Raw genomic sequence first — 19,977 nt, 5'->3', positions numbered from 1 at the left:
AGAGCTATTCAGGGAATTACATGCTTAAACAAAAATGTATTAAGTGTTCTCTCATGTTACAGGTACATATGCAGAATACTGCTTACTGAAGCTGAAAAAAATCATTAATATAGCAAGGAAAGATGTTCTGCTACTGTAGATGCAGCTCTTCAACCAAATAAAGAGTTACAAGGAAATCAACTTGATTGGACTCTGCCATTAACATGTATAATTATTTAACAGGCTATGGGGAAAAATGGGAGATCTGAGAGGAGAAAAGGTCTTCGTCAAAAAAAGAAAACTATTAAGTATCAGGAAAAACAGCAAATTGTGAAACTGCACATAACAATGAGAAACATCAAAAGATTAATATGCACAGCTCAGTATGTGTATATGGAATGATTTTTTGCAAGTTACATTTTAAGATCTTATTTTTGGCTATAAATAAGAAATACTTATGCTTACCAGTATACAGTGCAAATTAGTCAAGTTGACTACTTCACATACAGTTTTTATTCGGTCTATTAGTTTGGAAAAATAATTCACCATTTCTTCCCTTTTTATTATTTTTGCGTATCGAGGAAAAGTTGGTGGCAGCAATCTCTGATTAACAAGAGGCTCAAAGCCCATCATAATAGGATGATCTAGTAATGGAGGAGGGGAGACAGAAAAGCTGCATATTAGCTGAGTTTTCAAAACTCACTTCAAGCTTTAAAGTATAATACAAATTATTCAGTTAGCCAAAATGAACTTTTAAACTAACATTTAACTTCCAGAGACACCAACTACCCAACTGCAACAATGATTGCTATTTAAAAAATCCCAACCCTCAACACCTCAGCATATATCTGTACAGACAGTGAAGTGGTGTTCCTTATTTTAAAACGGCATATACACTGATTTCAAGTGCAATACACTTCATTAAAAGTTCACGTTATCTCTGGCATTGAAGCGGCACTGTTGTATTCCAGAGAACCATCATTTAGTGAAATAAAATTAGGATCAAACAATGCAAACCTCTAACAGGTTCAAAGTAAATAATAATTATTTTAGAAATATATGCAGATATTAAAGTTTATCAACATGGCATATTTAAGAAAGAAAAAAAAAAAGGTAAAATTTTAAAATGTGATACCTCCTTTAGTGGTATCATTCTGTGCCTGGATACCATGATGCAATGAATTGTGAATGGCAGAAAGCAAGTCAGCTGCCTGAGTCATTAGTTTCTGAGCTTCTGCAACTGCACTTGTCTGAAAGGCAGGTAACAAGTTATTCAAATTATGACTCAACATATTTGACTATAGAACTAATGCTAGTATCAGAAAAAAAGAATATCAAGATTCTAAAGTTTGTACACAACCAGTTCTGAAAAAAAACCCAACCAAATAGATTTTTGAGCTATAAATTGTTCTTTATATTTTACATACCTATACATACATTTAGTAGTAGTACACTGTTTGTTCTATAAGATAAGCCTTAATAATAATTATGACTGAAAGTTGAGTATAAACTACACAAAAGTCCTCTACTTTTGCTTTTGGAGGACTGAGGGCAGGGTGGGCAAAAAAGGCCACAAAACTCTTCTGCCGAATGAGGCAGAACTCAACTGCAAAGAAGAAAATCCTATTATTAAAAAAATGTAGAATTCTTGACAATATAGACAAAACACAACCTATTGACTAAAATGAAATCACTATATAACATTAGAAGGCACCAGATGTCTGTTAGAAATCTTGCTTCATGATCTGCTGACATGCTGAATTTTTTTATGTCTTGTGACTCCAGATCTGTTAGCAAACTGGGTACCATTCAAAATAGCTCTCCATAAAATCTAAAATCTTATTTTAAAAAACAGTGGACTAACAGTTCCTGATGGAACTTGAAATATTTGAAATCTGAAGTCAAATTAAACTTGACTCCTTTTAGAAAAGATGTTTAAGACCTCTGAAGATCTAATAGAAGCTGAACAAGATCTGTAGCTCTGAGTAATACACATTAATGTATTATAGCATCCACAAATCTACTAAAATAGTAAGTTGCTAAGCATATCTAATTCAAATCAAAGTAGTCCATGATGTAAATAACTTCTACTTTAAATAATCTGACTTAAACGACACTAAGATTATCTGATTTTGCACAGATTATTAACTCATTGCAGTTCACAAAGAATTTGGCTGTACGTCAGTGTAGATCACTTCCATGTCAGTTTGTGTTTTGATATAACTAATGGCTATACTCAGAATGCAATTACTCTCAACCATCCAATCACTTTTTCCTCAACACTGATGTCTATCAGTGATACATGCACGTCACTTTCAATTTAATCAAGCAGCTGTCTACAGCTGCTCTGACAGCAAAATATGTGGGAAAGACTCCATGCCACTTAAGCAAGAAAAATGTTTATTTATTTATGTAAATGGAAATAACAATAACCAAGAGACAGATACTTTGTATAAAGACAAAGCTCTTGAAAAAAAGCAGCTTTGCCTCATGTGATTCTTTCTTCTTACCCTAGAACAGGCAGTTCCTTTCCCACTCAACAATTAGGAAATCTTTTATTTAAAAAAAACAGGCAAATTGCATGGAACGCCATTACATTCTCAGATGAAAACAGTGTAGACAAAAACTCAATATCACACAAAAGGAAGAGCTAACAATTCTCTAGAGATGGAAAAAAACGTTGCCCATTGTCAGGTAACTCCACAGAAGGGGACTGAACTCAAGGAAGAAAAGTTTTGCTCATGGGTGTGAACAGAGTAATCCAGAACTCATAAATATTTTTCTTTAAGTGTTCTAGAATAAACAGAATTCTGTCTCCCTGCAAGGTCATAGTAATGTCAGCTATTAGCCTTCTCTGTGTTTTCTTTAAAAATGAACAAAACCTGAATGGTGGCCACTGTAAGGCTCTATCCAACACTTTATCTGCAGCAACATCAATTCAAATCTACAGAAGCTACAGAATAACCGCTTCACCTTACAGAATGAAAAACAAGTAATTCACAGGATCACAATGCGAACACAGAAACACCAAATGAACGTACCTCTTTTTTGGTAAATGCTATCAGAACAGTCAGCAGTACCCGGGTAAACTTGACTCTGCTGAACACAGCTAAACACTGTTGATGCTGTCATAAAAATATACTGCATATTACTCAGAAATACACATTAAATCCTGAAACTTATTAAAAATTTGATTTATTGAGGCATGGTCCCTAGTCTTAAAAATACAGTGTCTGGTATGATTTTGTAGAAAAGTTATCAAATTTGTAGAAGAAATCTGTACTGCTATCAGAGAAGCACTAACACAAAAAATAAGACAATACTTTGGGTAAAGCACAATCACCGACTGTATAGCTATCTCCTATGCAAATACCATTGAAACCTCAGCTTAAGTGAACAACTAGAAATTATTAAACCGTTTCTTTTTTCTTTTTTTTTTGAAGATCTATGTTTAAAATAGTTTCTGAAGAAAATAACCTTTCCCAGTAAAGGAAACTCACACTCTTCTAAACGAACAACATCAACTACTTCAATTACCACTTTTTCTGGAAGGAGCTACACTGCTTTCACCTTCTCTTCCTACTTTCTCCCTGGACAGTGAGGCTGCCAGCACTACTAAAAGCTGCTGGGAAGGAACTGAGGGAAGAAAGTAGAAGACAGATAAGACCACCTACTTCGCTAATGGCTTTTTCTTGAGAGGTAGGCATATGAATGGCAGAACTGCAGCAGCACCACTATTCTGCTGTTGGGATCAATCCAGAACAATCACAACAATCCAGAATGGCAGCACAAAAGTCTACCTGCTAGCCTGGTATATGCTCAGGGCCATGTTTAGAGTAGCTCAGATATGACAGTAATGGCAACACTCATGACACATGTCTCACAAGCTGATAACTACTGATTAAAGTATTGATGTACTAATCCACAAAATCCAGAAAAAAGTGAACAATTAATTACTTCAAGTTCAACTTCTGGATCTCTCTCTTCTCCTTGTCGACTTCGAGTGCTCTGAAAAGTAAAGGCATTTCCAATAATGTATTAAAAATTGCAAATGGAAGCTACCGATAAAATCCCTTTACCCTCTCCAGAATACCCACCCATTAAATAACCCTGAAAAATCAGTTCTCAATTTCAAACCTTCTTAATATATCATCTAGGTACCTGAATAATCCAACACTCTCCTATAGCAATGATTCCTATCTCAGCCCACTCTGCAAATAGATGAGGAAATTGTACAAACATTTTATATTGTAAACTGTAGTAAAGGACGATTAAGTGACTTCTTTAACATCCTGTAGTATACCTGCACAAAAGCCACAAATGAAATCCATACGGTTTTTCTGCCCCGCCTAGTGTTACCTTCTACACCATGCTTCCACCTACTACTAGTGAAGCAACTATTAAAGAATTTGGAAAGGTCTGAAGACTTCCAGCATCTTTAGCTAGAAGGCAAACTACCAGCATGTTACACAAACCATTGTGGCAGTCCTTAAAAAAAACCACCACCATTAAAAGACAAAGCTGCTCCATTCTTCATAATTCAACTACTTCCCCCAAGCCTATGTTAAGTAAATTTGAAGTATAATTTACAGGAAAAACATGAGAAAAATACCTTCACTCGTCTTTGGAGATCATCTTCTACATCTTTTAGCATACCTAGAGAAGTCACAGCACAATTAAAAGCTGAGAAGCATTCCTAGGTACACCTACACCACTCAGAGGAAAAAAAGTTTTGCAGGAAAAATCAAGTTTTGAAGTGTTTTACATACCCATCAGCCAAAGATTAGACAAAAAAATATTATTGTGATTGACAGTGGAGATGTCTTGCAAAAATAGATAAATGAGGGTATAGACTGACTGACCCAAAGCTTAAGTGTTCACAAATTTTCTAAAAATAAATCAAGGGAAAGCTCAAGTATGTATCAAAAAGTGTACTAAAATATATACTTATGTATATACCTAACAACATATGTAGCCATAGCTTTAGAACTACTAGATTGCTTCTTCCTCAAAAGCAATCTGTTTAGATCACAACAAGCTCCAAGGCAGAGAAGCAGAATTCAAGCAATGCACTTTCCAATGGTTTTTATCTGTCTCAGTCCCGGATGAGCTCATATGTGGCCACTTGGCTGGCACAGCTAAACGCACTTTCCTTGCTCAGGCATTTCACAAATAAACAGCTGAACCTTTTCTTCAAGGAAAAATAATTTGATCTCTCTTTTTATCAAGCCATCAGTTTTCACAGGACTAATAAAAAACCTTAACACCTGAGATTCGTACTAATTCATTAGGTTCGGTTGAGAGAAAGACACTAGCTAGACAGATACACAGAAAGCACAAACTGTACCTGTAACTCTGAGATCTGTCACACTGTTCGCCATTTTAAATCCATAAGTCATTGACTGAAAATCTTCCTAAAAAATAAAAATCAAAGCAGTAGGTTGTGAAATATAAAGAGCAGTAGTTACATTTTCCAGTTGGGCTCTAGGGTTTTATTTTTGTCTGTTTTGTGGTGGTTTGTTGTTTCTGTTTGTTTGTTTGTTTTTGCGTGTGTGTGGGGTTTTTTTGTGTGGTTTTCTTTGTTTTGTTTTGGGGTGTTTTTGTTTAACTACATAAAGTATAACAGTTTGGTTCCATTCTGTATAACTGAATACACCTTCGTTTGGGTGACTTTCCAGCCCAAATCCAGCTTGGTGTAATTATTTTCTGCATAAATCCTTAATACCAGTATGCCCTTCATATTTTCATCAAGTGTCACCCTACCAAAATGTTACAAGAACTATGAATGCCAAGTACTATTTAATCAATTCTAGATATAGTAAATATGAAGGGACTAGTCCAAGCTCTGAGGAAATAAAAATTGCTTCGGCACAGAAAACCAGACTCTGATTCCACTGCTGGACAGACACTTCAGATAAAAGAGTGTCACGGTTATTTCAAGTAGAAAAATAAAAAAAAATGAACAGGAAGAAAACCTCAAGTAAAACTGATTTCATTTGACACAAGACTTGCATTGCTTCTTCAGTAAAATATTTATGTAACTCCAATATTTGAGCAAAAAACAGAAAAGAGCATGCAACACCTTCATTGAAGAAAACATTTTAAAGAGATCAAGTCTAATACTTTTAGAAGGATTAACTGCTGCTCCTACAGTATCCTTGAATCAAACAGTAATAAATCTCTCTAATACACTGTTTTATTTGCATTATGGAGCCTATGTATAATGTTGCATAGAAGATACTGAAACACATACCTCCTCAAAAACAGCAGCTTTGTTAACTTTTTCTCTGGCAATATCACAGATTTTCAGGATCCCTAGAGCAAAAGCCTTCATAGCAGGATCTTCTATGAAGTCTGGATTATGAATATAAAGGCAAGTAAATACCGTCTGTGCCAAGGAATGTCCCTCCAACCATGTTATCTAGGGAAAAGAGCATTAAATGTTTTACTCATGACATCCAAGTCCACATTTTTATATCTACATTCTTTTTTCATCTTACTGTGCTTCAGTGGTCCCTATCACAGCAACCTTCCATGTAGCAAAGAAGGGAAGGAGAATTTCTCTCAGCCTTTAACCTTTATCCATCTGCTGGCTGTTGCAGGCAGTAAGGTACTAAACCCTAGAACACTATCAAATTCTGGTGTTCAGGTCTAATTTCTGTGACTTAGACAAGGTATTAACTTAAGAGACCATCAGATTCAAAAGGTTCCTCTATATAAATACCAAATGAAAAATGCAATTGGCTATGAAACAACTCAGCAATACTGTGCATGTTTTTTTCTACAACTTAGAGCTTCTTTTCACGATCCTTCTATCTACTGCTTTTATGATGCTTTAAGCTACAGGAAAAGTTTCAGAAATTTAAACCATTATTTTTGTCTTGAAATAGCATAAAACACAGTAGGATCAGATTTTTAATATGGCTGCTCTCACTTTTCAAAAAAAAGTCAGTATTTGAGTGGGAGGGGAAGAATATGAATTATGTCTATCAAGTACACATATTTTTTTTGACCAAATTAATATTACCTGTTGTTTTAAAAAGCAAACTAATTTTATTGATATCACTTTAAAGAGTAACTGAAAATAATTTGTGTAGTTTACTGATGAAATTAAGACATAAACAGAAAATATCACAATTAACAAATAACTGATAATTCACTTATTTCCTTTCTACATCGATTTAGGTATTTTTTTTTTTATTTCTTAAAAATTCCCCTGTCAGCTCAATCAATATTGGCTGTAGAGAAATGAGCAACAAGTACTGTAGGTTACTGCACGCTCACTTGCCAACACAAACACCAATACACAGCAGGCAACCAGGCACCATACATTTAAAAACCACAAATTACAAAACCTTTTTATGTTATTCAAAATGCTACCGGTTCTCCTCCATAATGATTTCTTATAATAAAAAATCCCAGAATCAAAACTATACCTCTTATAACAGCCAATGCAAATATCTACATGGACATTAAAATATAAGTATGTATTTTGTGTTTGGTGAATCTTTTCTTCTTGAGTTCTACTGGTTGTTTTTTCTGGTTTTGTTTTTGATTTTTTTGGGGTGTGTGTTGGGTTTTTTTTTTCTGGTTTTGTTTTTGTTTGTTTGGTTTTTTTTCTTTTTAATGGATAGAAAAGATTATACTTTGAAAGCAAAAAAAAAATCTAATATTAAGAGCAAATAAATTCTTACCAAACAACAAAAGCATGTATCCATTATTCCTACCAGCTCAGGTGAAGTGAGATCCTTTATTTTAATGGTGCCATCCTTAAAAAACAAAGAAAAGAAACTTAAAAGCTATGGAAGCCTACAGGCAAAATACGTATTATTTGTAAAGCCAAAAAGGAAATTACAATTTGGTTAAGACTTCAGAACACATGTATACCGTTAGCTTTACTGCTCAGCTTCATTATGTGCCTCAAATTCTGGAAAGCTGCTCAAAGAGAAAGCTAAAATAAAATTTCTGATTTACGAGTAGCCAATAAGAGTTAACTGTCAATGTTTAAATCACAAAACAGTATGTATAATCATAATAAAAGCTGAACAAGGAACAATATGCAGGACCCATTCTTTGAAGACTGCTTTTTTACACTGCAGCTACTTGTGAAGTTTTACTGCCTCCAAGGTCAGGACCAAAAAGGCAGCAGCCCTATTTCTTTCCTTTTATTTGTCCAATGTATGCAATTCTGCATACATTCTACGTGACTTAGCCAATATTTTACACATAATTCTCTGAGTCCATTCAAAACAAGGTCTATCGTAAAAAATATTCTTTCCTCTGTGAGTGCATTATTTTTTCCAAAATAATAGGAAGTCTTTCAACCTGTCTCCACCGATTTAACTTGACCATGCACCAAAAGTTAATCTGTACTGTCAATGTTGTTAAATTAGCTAGCTTCTGTTCAATGCTAATGAATGGATAATCTCATGAAGTGTTACTTTCAGCTTTTTTTAGGAAGCTTGTTTCCATTCAGCTTATAGAGGGACTAACCAAAACATTTTAATATAATGTGCTCTGAGGAAGCACATGGTGACTTGAAAAAACATTTCTAAAAATGCATTTATATAAGGAATCAATACCCAACAATTTCACGGTACTTTTCACTGGAAGAATTAGTGTCACTGTGATAATGTAAGTAATGAAAAGGTAAACATCACAAGCTATTTCTCACTTAACTATCTAAAATAAAAAATAAAAAAAAACTATTTTAAATAAAGACTGAAAACATTAGTTATGCTGAGTTGTGCTTAACTGCAATTTGATAAAACTATATCATACTTTTACAGACAGTGGAGGCAAAACCAGGAAAGTCATACGAACCTTAATAGCTTGCTCAAAGTTAAGAACTTTCCTATTAACTTGGTTTCCAATCATACCAGCATCCATCTTGGGATCCATCATTTCAATGGCAGACATGGCTTCAAAAAGACCAAAACTAAGAACACCAATTAAAAAAAAGTTTTAAATGTAATTTTTTTATACAAAATAGTCTTAACAAGCCAACGTAAAAGAACACATGATGATAAACTGAGTACACTGTATTCTGACCACAGACAAAAAGGTGCAGTATGTTAACATCACTACTGATCTTCAGAGATCATGGCTTTCAGGAGTTTGAGCATCTCTCAACAAGTTAAGAAAATATATGCGTAGAAGTAAAACTATTCGCCTTTTTTTTAAAGCTGAAGAATACTACTGAGCTAAATATCCCATTACTAAATCTATGAACACTTGTTTCTATACATAATGACACAAAATCTTTTTAAAGATCTCAAATTGATATTAACTGAACCAGCTGTTCTTTCTACGCTACATTCAAAACCCCAAGTAAGATATGTCCCCCACAAATGAATGACGATATGTATGACACAGACTGACAATAATACACATTGACTATAGCAACTTTGTTCAAAATGAGCATGTTAAGAAAACTGATACCAAAAAAATACTGCATGTGAAAATGGGTCACTCGTAGTCAAGGCATGAAAGCTTTCAAGAGAACCACACCAAATGCAGACTAACCTACAGAAGAAGGAATATAGTGCCTCATCTTTGGTACATATGATATTAATCAGAATTGCTGCACAAGCCTTTATTACGTTCAAAAAAATATTATATGTAGCACATTGTGGGAACAGCAGTTCCAGCTAAAGGGCCTTGAACAGATTATAGTTTGGTTTCTGAGTGAGGTGACATTTGACAGTAATGTTGGAAACAGGTTGGGGAACATCTACATGCACAAAGCAATTCAGGTTTTACAGTCCCCGATGGTTTGCATGTAACTTGGAGATTTGTGTACTCTGCACTATCGCAGTTGCAGTCGGCAGAACAAATAATGCAAGGGCAAACAGGGGAGAATGGACAGAAAAACACAAATGAGCAGGTTGCTAATGATTTGAGTCTTGACAGCACAAATCCTTTTGAGTCAGGCTCTGTAGATCTCGAAAAAGAGTCAGTTTTATATCCATCATTAATGCCATCCCAGCTGTGTAAAGACAAGGCAGAAATTTGTGAGGAGCTGGATCAGGAGGCTAAAACTCTGCCCTCAACACGTCCTTTGCCTGATTTTCATGATGCTTATACAGCACACAGTAACCCCTTCATTAATGGGACAGCACTTGAAAATGTGAGGAAGGAAAATCTTATGAAATATTACAATCAATGGTGGCTGCTGCATAAGATAGATGATTGGGAAAAGTGTTCAGAGAACAGACCCTTGAAGTATAACACTATGTTGCAATTAATATTGTTTTAGAGCAAGAAGAGTAGGACAAAAATAAAACTCTACAAGAGATCATTAAATCATTTCAGACAGTGTTACAGGTGGAATGGTTTGAACTTCAACAAGCTGGGAGAGAATTAACTGATAACACACAGGTCATAGAAAACTTGCTGAACTCTGCGAGATACTTTTCCTTATTAACCTGTTTTCTTTGTAGGTATCTGTTTAAACATATTACATTTTTATAAGTCTTTGCCTGTTACATGGTACAGTAAGTTCACAGACTGCTAAATCATGAGAATCCATTGACTCAAAATGTACGTTTTGTGATTATACAGAAGACTGTGAGTACTTCAGTTCTTTACTGCATCAATGTGATGACAAGATTTTGTGTGTGACAGCTGTTACTTTTCTTTCTAGCATGCTAGCTTTATTCCAACATCCAGACTTGCGCAACTCTGTGATAGGCTGTGTCTCATCTTGGTGTACTAAATTTGGCTCTTTTGTATACGCACTGGACCAAGAATCCTGATTTTGGGATAACAGTTGTATCACCCCAGAGGAGATACTAATAAAAGCTTCGCCCAGTCCAGCTTGCTAGGGCAGCGGGGAGCAGGTGCCGACTGGGCTCCAGCGCGCACTGACCTGTTTTGTCAGGGACACACAGCGGTGCCTCCACCTGGCTGAGCAGTAAGTGGTTCAAAGGTGCAATGCAAAAATTGAGATATTGTCTTGAATTAGTGTAATTGTAATCCATCTGTATATTTGAACTTGGTGTTTGGTTTGCATATCTGAGCTCAGTATTTTAATTTGCATATTTATATTTGGTACCAAATAAAGATGGCTCTTTAGAACCTTTGGTGCCCCACTGTGCCTGTCTCCATGTACACACTAGGGTGGTACCAAGGTGCTGTCAGTCACATCCTCCCCTGCCTCAGGGCAGGACGACTTCACCTCTACCAGCTGGTGGGACAGGAGGGGTAAGACCCTCAGTCAGTTGACAGGGTCCTCAACAAAGGAGGTGCCCAGAGAAGCTGCGAAGCTTCTGGACTATGTTGTAACGCCCACAGCCACACCTGACCCAACTATAAAACGGGGTTCCCGACGAAGACACCCTTTGAGTGGTCCTCTCGGAGCTGCAGGTCTGTAAACTGGAGCCCTTTCCTTAGACAGGAACACCGTCTAAAGAGAGTTCCTGGGATTGAGAGCACCTCACCTCCTCATTTGAGTGAGTGGTTATTTACTGGATGTATCCTTGAATGAATCTTCGCCTAACCCAGGTGAGTGATTATTTCTTGTGAGTACCCTGAAGTAAGAGGCCTCTAGTTTTGTTTCTTCTGACTGACTACATGCATGTTGTGGATCCTCATTATTCTTATGTTATTGTATTCAAATAATCTCCTTAACTGATATCTGAACCTGTATTATATGTTATCAGAGTGCTAAATAAGTGTAATACCATTGAAATTGAATTATAGTGTTTATGAGCAAAATTGAGTAAAACAGCACCTCCAAAGAACAGTCTCAGCTAATGTGCAAGGCCTGGTTCAGGATTTAGCCAGTGCCCTGCAAAAACAATTGCATGATTTGCAAGAGTTAACACTACAAGACATAATAGCTAACATTATCTAATAGCATAAAGTGATTAGATCCAAAAACTTGGTTTTCAGGACTCAATCTGCATATATGGATTTTTGTGGGAACTGGATGTGCACAGCACATTCTGATTTTGAAAAGCATATTTGCTCTGAAATGCTCTCATGTATAAAATCATGTGCTTTGATTCTACTAACTGCTTGGTGACATCCTTCCACATGTGTTTAAGCAGGTTTGTATTTAATAGTGTGCTTCTGTTCTCTGAGCTATTAGCCTTAAATAAGCACCTATTTCTTTATGCAAGTGAAGAAACTCATGTGGCTCAACAATTTACTTTTATCTTTAAAATATTAAATCTCACATCATTTTTAATGAATTCAGCGAGATCTTAGCATATGAGTTTTTTTGAAATATATTTTTTCTTAATCTGTAAAGTTCTCAGTTTCTGTTTTAGCATGTCATTTAAGAGTTACATTAAAGCACATGAATTGTTTTTCCTAAACATGTTAGTGACACTTAAGGCAACAAAATCTAATAGTTTACTGTCTTTCTGGAATGTTTTTATAAAAAAAAAGTCCGCATAAAATAGTTCAGTAGGGTCAACACCACTGATCGTAAGACGTGCTATAAACTTCTACATTGATTAACCAAAAATGTAAAGTTATACAGGCACCATGAGAAATGTGCAGAATTCATACAGGTGCATGATATACATACTGCTGAGTACAAATTATACTCTTAATGCTTCAACTATTTTGTTTAAAGTAAAAGTTTAAAAAGTATAGATGATACTGCATGACTCAATAGTAAACATTAATATATTTGCACTAATCCCACCTAAAAACCAGAACCATCCCACAGGCATACTTACAGCTTGTCATGAAGCAATTCTCCTAACTTCAGTTCTACAAAGGAACAGATCAGAACAAATAATTACAATCACCTTTCTAGTACAACTTTTCCAGGATAGTCCTGTCACTCAACAAACTGTCTTATGCTAAGAGAGAATAAGATGTGGGAAACAGGGCAGATATTTATACTCTACCTTCATTTGCTTTCACTTACTAATCACTTTCATGACTGCAAGACTGAAAAAAAAGTCCAGTTGTTCACAGTCTTCCCTCATTCCTGTCTGTTATTTTCACATTACCAAATAATAGTATCTGAATAGCCTGGAACACAGGACAGCAGTTTTCTGTGCTGCTTTATGCAGCTGTCTAACTTTTCCCAGGGATGCTTACTGAAACACTTGCTGAAGCCTTTAGACATATTTGATGGGTGCAAATAGTATATCACTAATATACATTAATTATTCAGTAGCATAACTAAACTGTGTTTCTCGTGATGTAATATTCTGCGTAGTAATTTGCAGTTTTAGGTTTATTTTTCCCTAGTGTCATCATAAAATCAGTTGAAAAAGTAAGGCTGCTGTCACAGTAAACCAGCACTAATAACCACAAAGCCTTGTTTCAAAGATGAACTAACCAACTAAATGAGGACATCATTGGACCCTACAGATCCAAAAACATACAGGAAAAAACCAGTGTTGATTCTGCATGGATGAATCAGGTTGACATTTGACAGAAGAGATAGGAAAATGTCTTTGCAAAGACATAAAGCACGTTCAAAAATGCATAAGACAAAAAAAACCCATTACTTTAAAAAAAAATTAATGTAACCTGAAAGAGGAAGGAAGGTGAGGTTCTTCTGATGTTTCCAAGCTAAACACAGGGAAACACAATATCGATGTAGTCCATTCAGCTGGAGATTGAACCTGGGCCAGACTACTGCTTGGAACACCCCAAAGAACTATGCTTAGTCCTCCAAATGATTCTAACTTTTCTCAGAACACAAGCAGTACAACTCACCTCTGCAAGCTTCTTCAAAATCCTGGGTTATATCTACCCAGCTTGTATGATTCTTTTCCATCTTGTCAGGCATACCGAGTTCCCATCCTGCATCATCATCTTCGGCTGAAGCTTTCATAACCATGATACCACACCTTTAAATCTGCAGAGACACTGCATATTATGTGCAAATTAGAGAAAGTCCTTCATGAGAGTAATTTTTTTTCTTTTCAAGAATCAGGTGAGAAAGACTAACTAATCTGATTTCATTTAAACAGCTACCATTACATAAAAACAGCCCCCAAAACTTTATTAATAATAATTATTTTCAGAAAAAAGTTTTCTTATTCACAGTTTCTCTACAACTAGGTTGTGGGCTATGAAACCTGAAAACTAAGGGCATCAAAACTTTAGCAGTACTGAGCCATAATAAAGTCCATGCTGTCAAATTTGGAATACAATGGTAAACAACGCTACAAAACCCTCTCTTACAACAGACATGCATATCACAATTTTGTTTGTTGTTATTTCACAGTATTAGAAATGCAAGTTCCCCCACCACCCTGTGAAAGGAGCTAAAAAGAGGGAACTGAAAAACAGACCACAAACAAATTTGTTATTTATGCAATGTGTATCCAAACAAATTTGTGAAAATGGGCATGTTTCCTCTGACTTTTTCAGCAGAAAATGATGGAGGTTAACGCAGCACCATCAAGCAACATCAGACTGGAATATAATTTTTAAACTTCACCGGCTAGTTATTTCAAACTGTTTTTCTGCTTTCACAACCTCACGATGCATGGGGCTGCCCTGAAGAATTTTATGTTTTTCCAGCCAGTCTGCCTGTGAGACAACAGCAATGCTCAGCCTCCTCTCATCTCCTCGGGGATCTTGCAAGAGACACCTACAAGCCCGGCGAGCTCTCAACAGCTTCATCGAAGCCGCCACGGAAGCTTCAGACAAAGGCCCCCGTGACACGAGACCTTCCCGGCACCGGCAATTAAGGAAAACAAAGGAGTGTGAGGGATGGAAGGGGTTTTGGACGCTGCCCCGGGAGTCCCTTCGCACCCTGCCAGCACCCCACCGGTTCGCAAGGGGCCGCAGGTGCTGCGAAGCTCAGCGGGCTGCGGTGAGGAAATACGTGGGGAGCTAATAAAAATAAACGGAAATCACGTTTGAATTTCAGCCATTAACGCCAGCACTGACAGACTCGCCCGAGCTCTCCTCTTCCCGCAAGACAACTGTCCCCAAAGCCGGCGCCACCCCGGCCCAGGCAGCCCCGCTGCCCACATGGCCATGGTAAAGCACGGGGCCGGTTACAGCCTGGCCCACACCGGGCACGGCGAGGGGCTGCCCGCTGACAGGCCAGGCGACTTCTTCGCCTCGGCGCAGGGGAAGGGCCAGCGCGGCGCCCGCCCGCCCGGCCGCCCCACCGCGGGGCACCCGCGCCGCGCCGCCCCCGAGGTCTCTCTTCGCCTCGCCGTCCCTCCCTCTCTCCCTCTATGGGGCTGACTGTTCTTGGCGCCTCGGCGAGACGGGAGGCTGGAGGCGGCCGCTCATCGCCCCGTTCCCCGCACCCTCCCCGTGCGTGGCCGAAGGCCTTACCTACCGCGCCCCGCGCCTCCGGCCCGCTCCGCACGCTCTCCGCGTCTGCCTGAGCCACCACCCCCAGACCACGATCCCGGGCCTTGAGTCACGGCGCAGGCGCACACGCGCCTCAGGGCCCCTCCGCGCCCCGCCCCCTCCGCCGGTACGTGCACGCGCCTGTCACCGCCGGCGGCGCGCGGCGGGGGCCGGGGCGCGGGGCAGCCAGCGGCAGGAAGGCGCGTGGAGGCGGCCGCTACAGCTGGCGGGAGGAGCGGGCTGAGCTCGGTGCCGGTGAGGGTGCCCTGAGCCGCCCCGTTGTGTGGGAGAGGCGGGCGGGGAGTCCCGGGGAAAGCGGTGGGAGTGTCGTCGCAGAGCAGGAGCACGACTGCGCCCGGCTTGGGCTGGGAGGAAGGAGGCTTGGTGAACGGCCTGAGGCTTGGCGGGCTTGTGGCGCCACAGGCGGGCGGGACTCAGCCGCTTGGCGACGGCGGAGTCCCCGTCTCTAGGTCTGTCCCGCACGGCGTCACGGACCGCTGCTAGCGGTGGCCGGGCTCCGCCTCTGCGGGCGGCTGGTGCCCGCCCTCAGCCCGGTCCCTGGCGGTGCCCGCCGGCTGGTCGCACCCCGGTGCCGGTCCGCTTGGTGAGGTGCAGGGCTGGCTGCGAGGTTTGGCGGTCGTGGGTGGCGGGGCCACCGTGGTGCTGCCGGGCCCGTCGTTCTGGCAGTTTGCCGAATTTGAGTTCTCGAATTGAAAGCAGACTTGAAGTGTGTGGGTTACTATTAATATCATTATTATTTTGTTTGTTTTTAATGTCAGCCGTTTCCTTCCGTTCCTTTCGCCCTCTCCGTTTTAATGAAACATATCTCTCAGAGATTACATAACAGTGTTTCTCTGCAGAGTTTACTCAGATGTGCTGGTTATTCCGTTTGGGGGGCGGGGCGGCGGGGGAACAAGCTGGCATAAAATGGATAAAGGAGCTATATATTTTTAGAGCCATTGACAGTGGGTTTGATCATTAGTTTTTTTTTCAAAATGCACAGACAGAACGCTTCAGGTGTTTCTACCAAAGATCACCAGCGTAAAGGACAGCAGTTTACGTGCTTTACTAACAAAGCAGAGGCTAGCTTAAGTAGATTTTGCCTCCAAGGTTAGGAGGAAGTAATTAGATCTTAAAATGCTAACTTCACCCATCACCCTTTCCATTCAACGTGCTCAAAGTACGGAGCATTTGTACATGGAGGAAAGTAAGAGGAGAAAACTCGATCTGAGCTTCTGTTAAACTGATGACAGCACTTACTTCATCTGGAAGAATTGTCTTTAGTTCAATGCCTATTAAAATGTCTGGTGGTTCACAGCGACACTGTACTTACATGTAATTCCTGGGGTGATATGCAGCTGTACATAATATCTTATAATCTTAAGGTTATGGTAGCAAAGAGCAGATCATTATTATTGAACCTGATAATGGTTAAAATATCTGTAAATGAAAGCTGAGTGTATCTTCTTTAATACAGAAAACAGTGATACCTGTACCAGCAGTCTGTTCTGTAGAAAGACTGCTGATTTTCTAGGGAATTAAATTATTAATTTCAAGAGAGAAGGGCTGTAGCCCATATAATAATCTCTAATAATAATTTAACTATGAAATTAACAAACCGCCCCAATGTTGAATGAAAATCAGTTTCTGAAAAGGCAGTATGGTTGAAGTTTATTACAAATACTTCTGTTAGCAAATACCTATTTGTGTTTCTGTGCAGGGTGAATGGTAGCACTTATGAGCTGGTTTTTGTGAAGTAATCGTGGCGATCTCAGTCCAGTTCTCAGTAGACCAAAGGATGCATCATAACTAACTGTAAGCAATTACCATTTCTCTTAGCAAAAGTACCAGACATCAAAAATGAACAGCAGGTTGATTATGTGTGTGTGTGAAATAAGCATAGCAATTTAAAAAGTTAGCACATGTTCACTGCAGTAACCCTTAAGCTGCGATGTTTTGTTTTGAGAACATCAAAGCACTTTAACCTGACACGATACAGTGAAGTGCACTGACAGTGCTGTGAAGAGCTGATCTAACTTCTGGTCCATGTGACACTTGCATGGGAACATCCAGAGAAATAAAATGGCTTTTTACTTATTTTTAGGTTCTGGACACACAGTTATTTTTTTTTGTGGGGGGGACAGATTATAAAAGCTATTAGTATTTAAAAAGCACTGGTGTTTAATACAAAAGTATCCCTCTTTTTTCTTAGTTATGCACACATGTGTGGGATCCACAAGGTAGTCCTCAAGGCTAAGCAAACAGAAAAGAAAAGCAACCTCCAGATAATTCTTGGTAGTTGTGCCTAGACCATGTTGTGTGCTTCCTTCTTGGTGAAATGGGAATAGATTAAATGTAAGAATTACTGGAAACTTGCTTCAGTGTTAATTATGGAGTTCCTGTAATACATGAAGAACACTTCATCATATACTTGACTTAAATAGGCTGCTTTGTTTAAAAAAATGTCAGCTAACCATGTACCAGTTTAGGATGTAGTCAGTTGACTGCCTACTATTTTTGTCTTTCCAAAGTGATGTTACATTAATTCTGAAGGTACTGATTTATTTTGTATGATTTTGTGAAACAAAGTATATTTTTACACTGCAGGAACCCATACTAAAGCATTATGAATTTGTTAAGTATACTGGAGAGGAGAAATGAGCAAACTTGTCCTCTACTGTTTGCTTAAGAAAAAAAAAAATCCTGTAAAATGCATCTTAACCAATGTAAGCATAAAGGCATCTACAGTCTTTGAAGTACTATGTGCACAAAGGTTAATTAAATCAAATGGAAAAATATAATTTACCAATAAATTATGTTTATAATGTATTCTCTGGATGCTATTCTTAAAACATGCTAAATAAATTGAAGTAGATTTAAGAGGTAAGTATCCTTTCTTCCTCTAACGACCAAGAATCTTAGGCATGTAAAGTTACACATTGACCTGTTTGTACAAAATTTTATCATTTGGCATTTTCTGAATAACACAGAGAACCCTCCTCTCCCTCAAGAAGTGTCTTAAGTTCATTGTGGGAAGAGATGTCACTTTGTTAGCTTTCCCCCTCAAGAAGCAGGTATCTTGTAGTAATTTTGAAGATCATTCTTTACCTTTTGCCTTGCTTAAAGTACATCTGATTTTTCGGGAGCTTACTGTTTCTTTGCATGCCCTTATTAAAGGAAGTAATAGGTACAGGGAGAAAAGGAAAATGGAGAGGTAAAAGTATTCAAATACTTTCAGAAATAGAATGAAGGTGACCTTCAGCTGGGACAAAGTCTATTTTAATTCTTGCTGTTCTTTAATGTGCCTGTACATAGGAGTACAGAAACAGGCAAGGCAGATTTAACTAGTGTGGGTTAAGATTTAATTGGGAACAGTGAGTAGCCAGGTGATAATGACAAAGGAAGAGGATAGGATCTCTGTATATGAAGGAATTTACCACAAGCTATTCCAGATTAAGGGCCTATCTAAAAACAAAACAACCTGAAAAACTGCCCCAGTTTGCAGCTTTATAATACTTAGCTGACAGCTTTGTTATAATATAAACTGTCAAAATGTGGTGCACTGATATAACTGAAAATACCTATGATCATAGTCAGGACATGAAGAAATAGCAACATATTTCCCTTAATGTGCAAATTAAATGATATACGTTTTTGTTTTGTTTTTAACTGTGAGTATGGAGGTTCTTGTTTACTGGAGCACATGAAATTCACTCTTGGTTATGGTGTTTCATTTATTTTTGTGTTAATATACTGCATATATAAATTAAACATGATTGTCAGTAGGTATATGGAAAAAAGTGGTGGACTTGGTGTGAGCCTTTGAAACATGGTGCATCGCATTAGAAATTTGTCCCATTCTTGCACTGAAAAACAACACCCACTCATTCCCACGCCCCGTCCCCAGAATACTTAGATTAAAATATCCACCAGGGTACAAATCTATACATCTGAATTACTCTGTGCAAAGAATATTGATGGGTTATTTCATTCGTAGTACAAAAGCAAAAGTAGCTGAATGAACCACAGATGTGAAGTTAAACTGAAATGCTTTTGTATGCATTGAAATACAGACGTAATAGAGCACAAAAGATCTTCTCAAAGGTGAAGAAGAACAGAGGCTATGTTGGAAAAGTACCAAGTGTTGTAATAGTCAAGGAGGAATGGCATATCTAGAGATAAAAAGCCAAAAATAAATTCGCCAGTGTGTATGTAGAGACAAGTGTTTGCTTTCAAATGAGGGAGTAATTGTTTTTCAAAATTAAGGAGAGCTGATAGCAGTGTTCACAGTCTGGAACTGATTGGATATGTTCAGTGCATAGGAGTATAGAAAGAGACAACGCAGATTTGACTCCTACAGGTTAAGATTTAATAGGGAACAACAACTAGCCGGGTGATATTTACAAAGGAAAAGGCTAAGATCTAATAATGTTTATACATTGCTACTTATTAAAATATATTGAAGAACTTTTTATTTTCTCCTTGCTTTTCCTGCTCCCAGAGGGGATAACCATTAACTTTTAAAATTATTTGAGAGTTTTTTAGCTGTATGGCCTTATCCTGAAAGTCACACTGTACAGCTTGCATAGTAGAAAATGTTAGTTTCACAGACTATAAACATGCCATTGGGAGTGGGGAGCCTGTATTTGAAAACTTGTTTGTCTGTGTAAACATCAGCATATTTAATGTAATACGATATGTGTAAGC

The 19,977-nt window shown here is 38.3% G+C and overlaps 1 protein-coding gene across 3 annotated transcripts in view; it reads right to left on the bottom strand.

Annotated features, from left to right (window-relative positions):
* NAA35 (N-alpha-acetyltransferase 35, NatC auxiliary subunit) overlaps positions 1-15,378 on the bottom strand; it is a 28,729-nt gene extending 13,351 nt beyond the window's left edge. Inside the window, exons 1-12 of one of the 3 annotated variants that reach the window (XM_080361943.1) lie at positions 15,257-15,378; positions 13,669-13,821; positions 12,672-12,705; positions 8,803-8,917; positions 7,674-7,748; positions 6,233-6,400; positions 5,327-5,393; positions 4,592-4,635; positions 3,937-3,987; positions 3,021-3,104; positions 1,115-1,229; positions 445-623 (exon numbers count right to left, since the gene is read on the bottom strand). In XM_080361943.1, the coding sequence (XP_080218069.1) occupies positions 445-623; positions 1,115-1,229; positions 3,021-3,104; positions 3,937-3,987; positions 4,592-4,635; positions 5,327-5,393; positions 6,233-6,400; positions 7,674-7,748; positions 8,803-8,917; positions 12,672-12,705; positions 13,669-13,792 (1,056 nt within the window). In that variant the 5' untranslated portion in view covers positions 13,793-13,821; positions 15,257-15,378. Of the gene's footprint in view, positions 1-444; positions 624-1,114; positions 1,230-3,020; positions 3,105-3,936; positions 3,988-4,591; positions 4,636-5,326; positions 5,394-6,232; positions 6,401-7,673; positions 7,749-8,802; positions 8,918-12,671; positions 12,706-13,668; positions 13,822-15,252 lie in introns of all 3 variants that reach the window. The other 2 variants (XM_080361945.1, XM_080361944.1) reach the window with 2 other exon arrangements.
* Positions 15,379-19,977: the final 4,599 nt, after the last annotated feature.

The sequence above is a fragment of the Nesoenas mayeri genome (assembly GCF_963082525.1).
Source record: "Nesoenas mayeri genome assembly, chromosome: Z".
NCBI lineage: Eukaryota > Metazoa > Chordata > Aves > Columbiformes > Columbidae > Nesoenas > Nesoenas mayeri.
The sequence above is the reverse complement of the archived record's forward strand: the minus strand, read 5'-3'. Positions and strand labels throughout refer to the sequence as shown.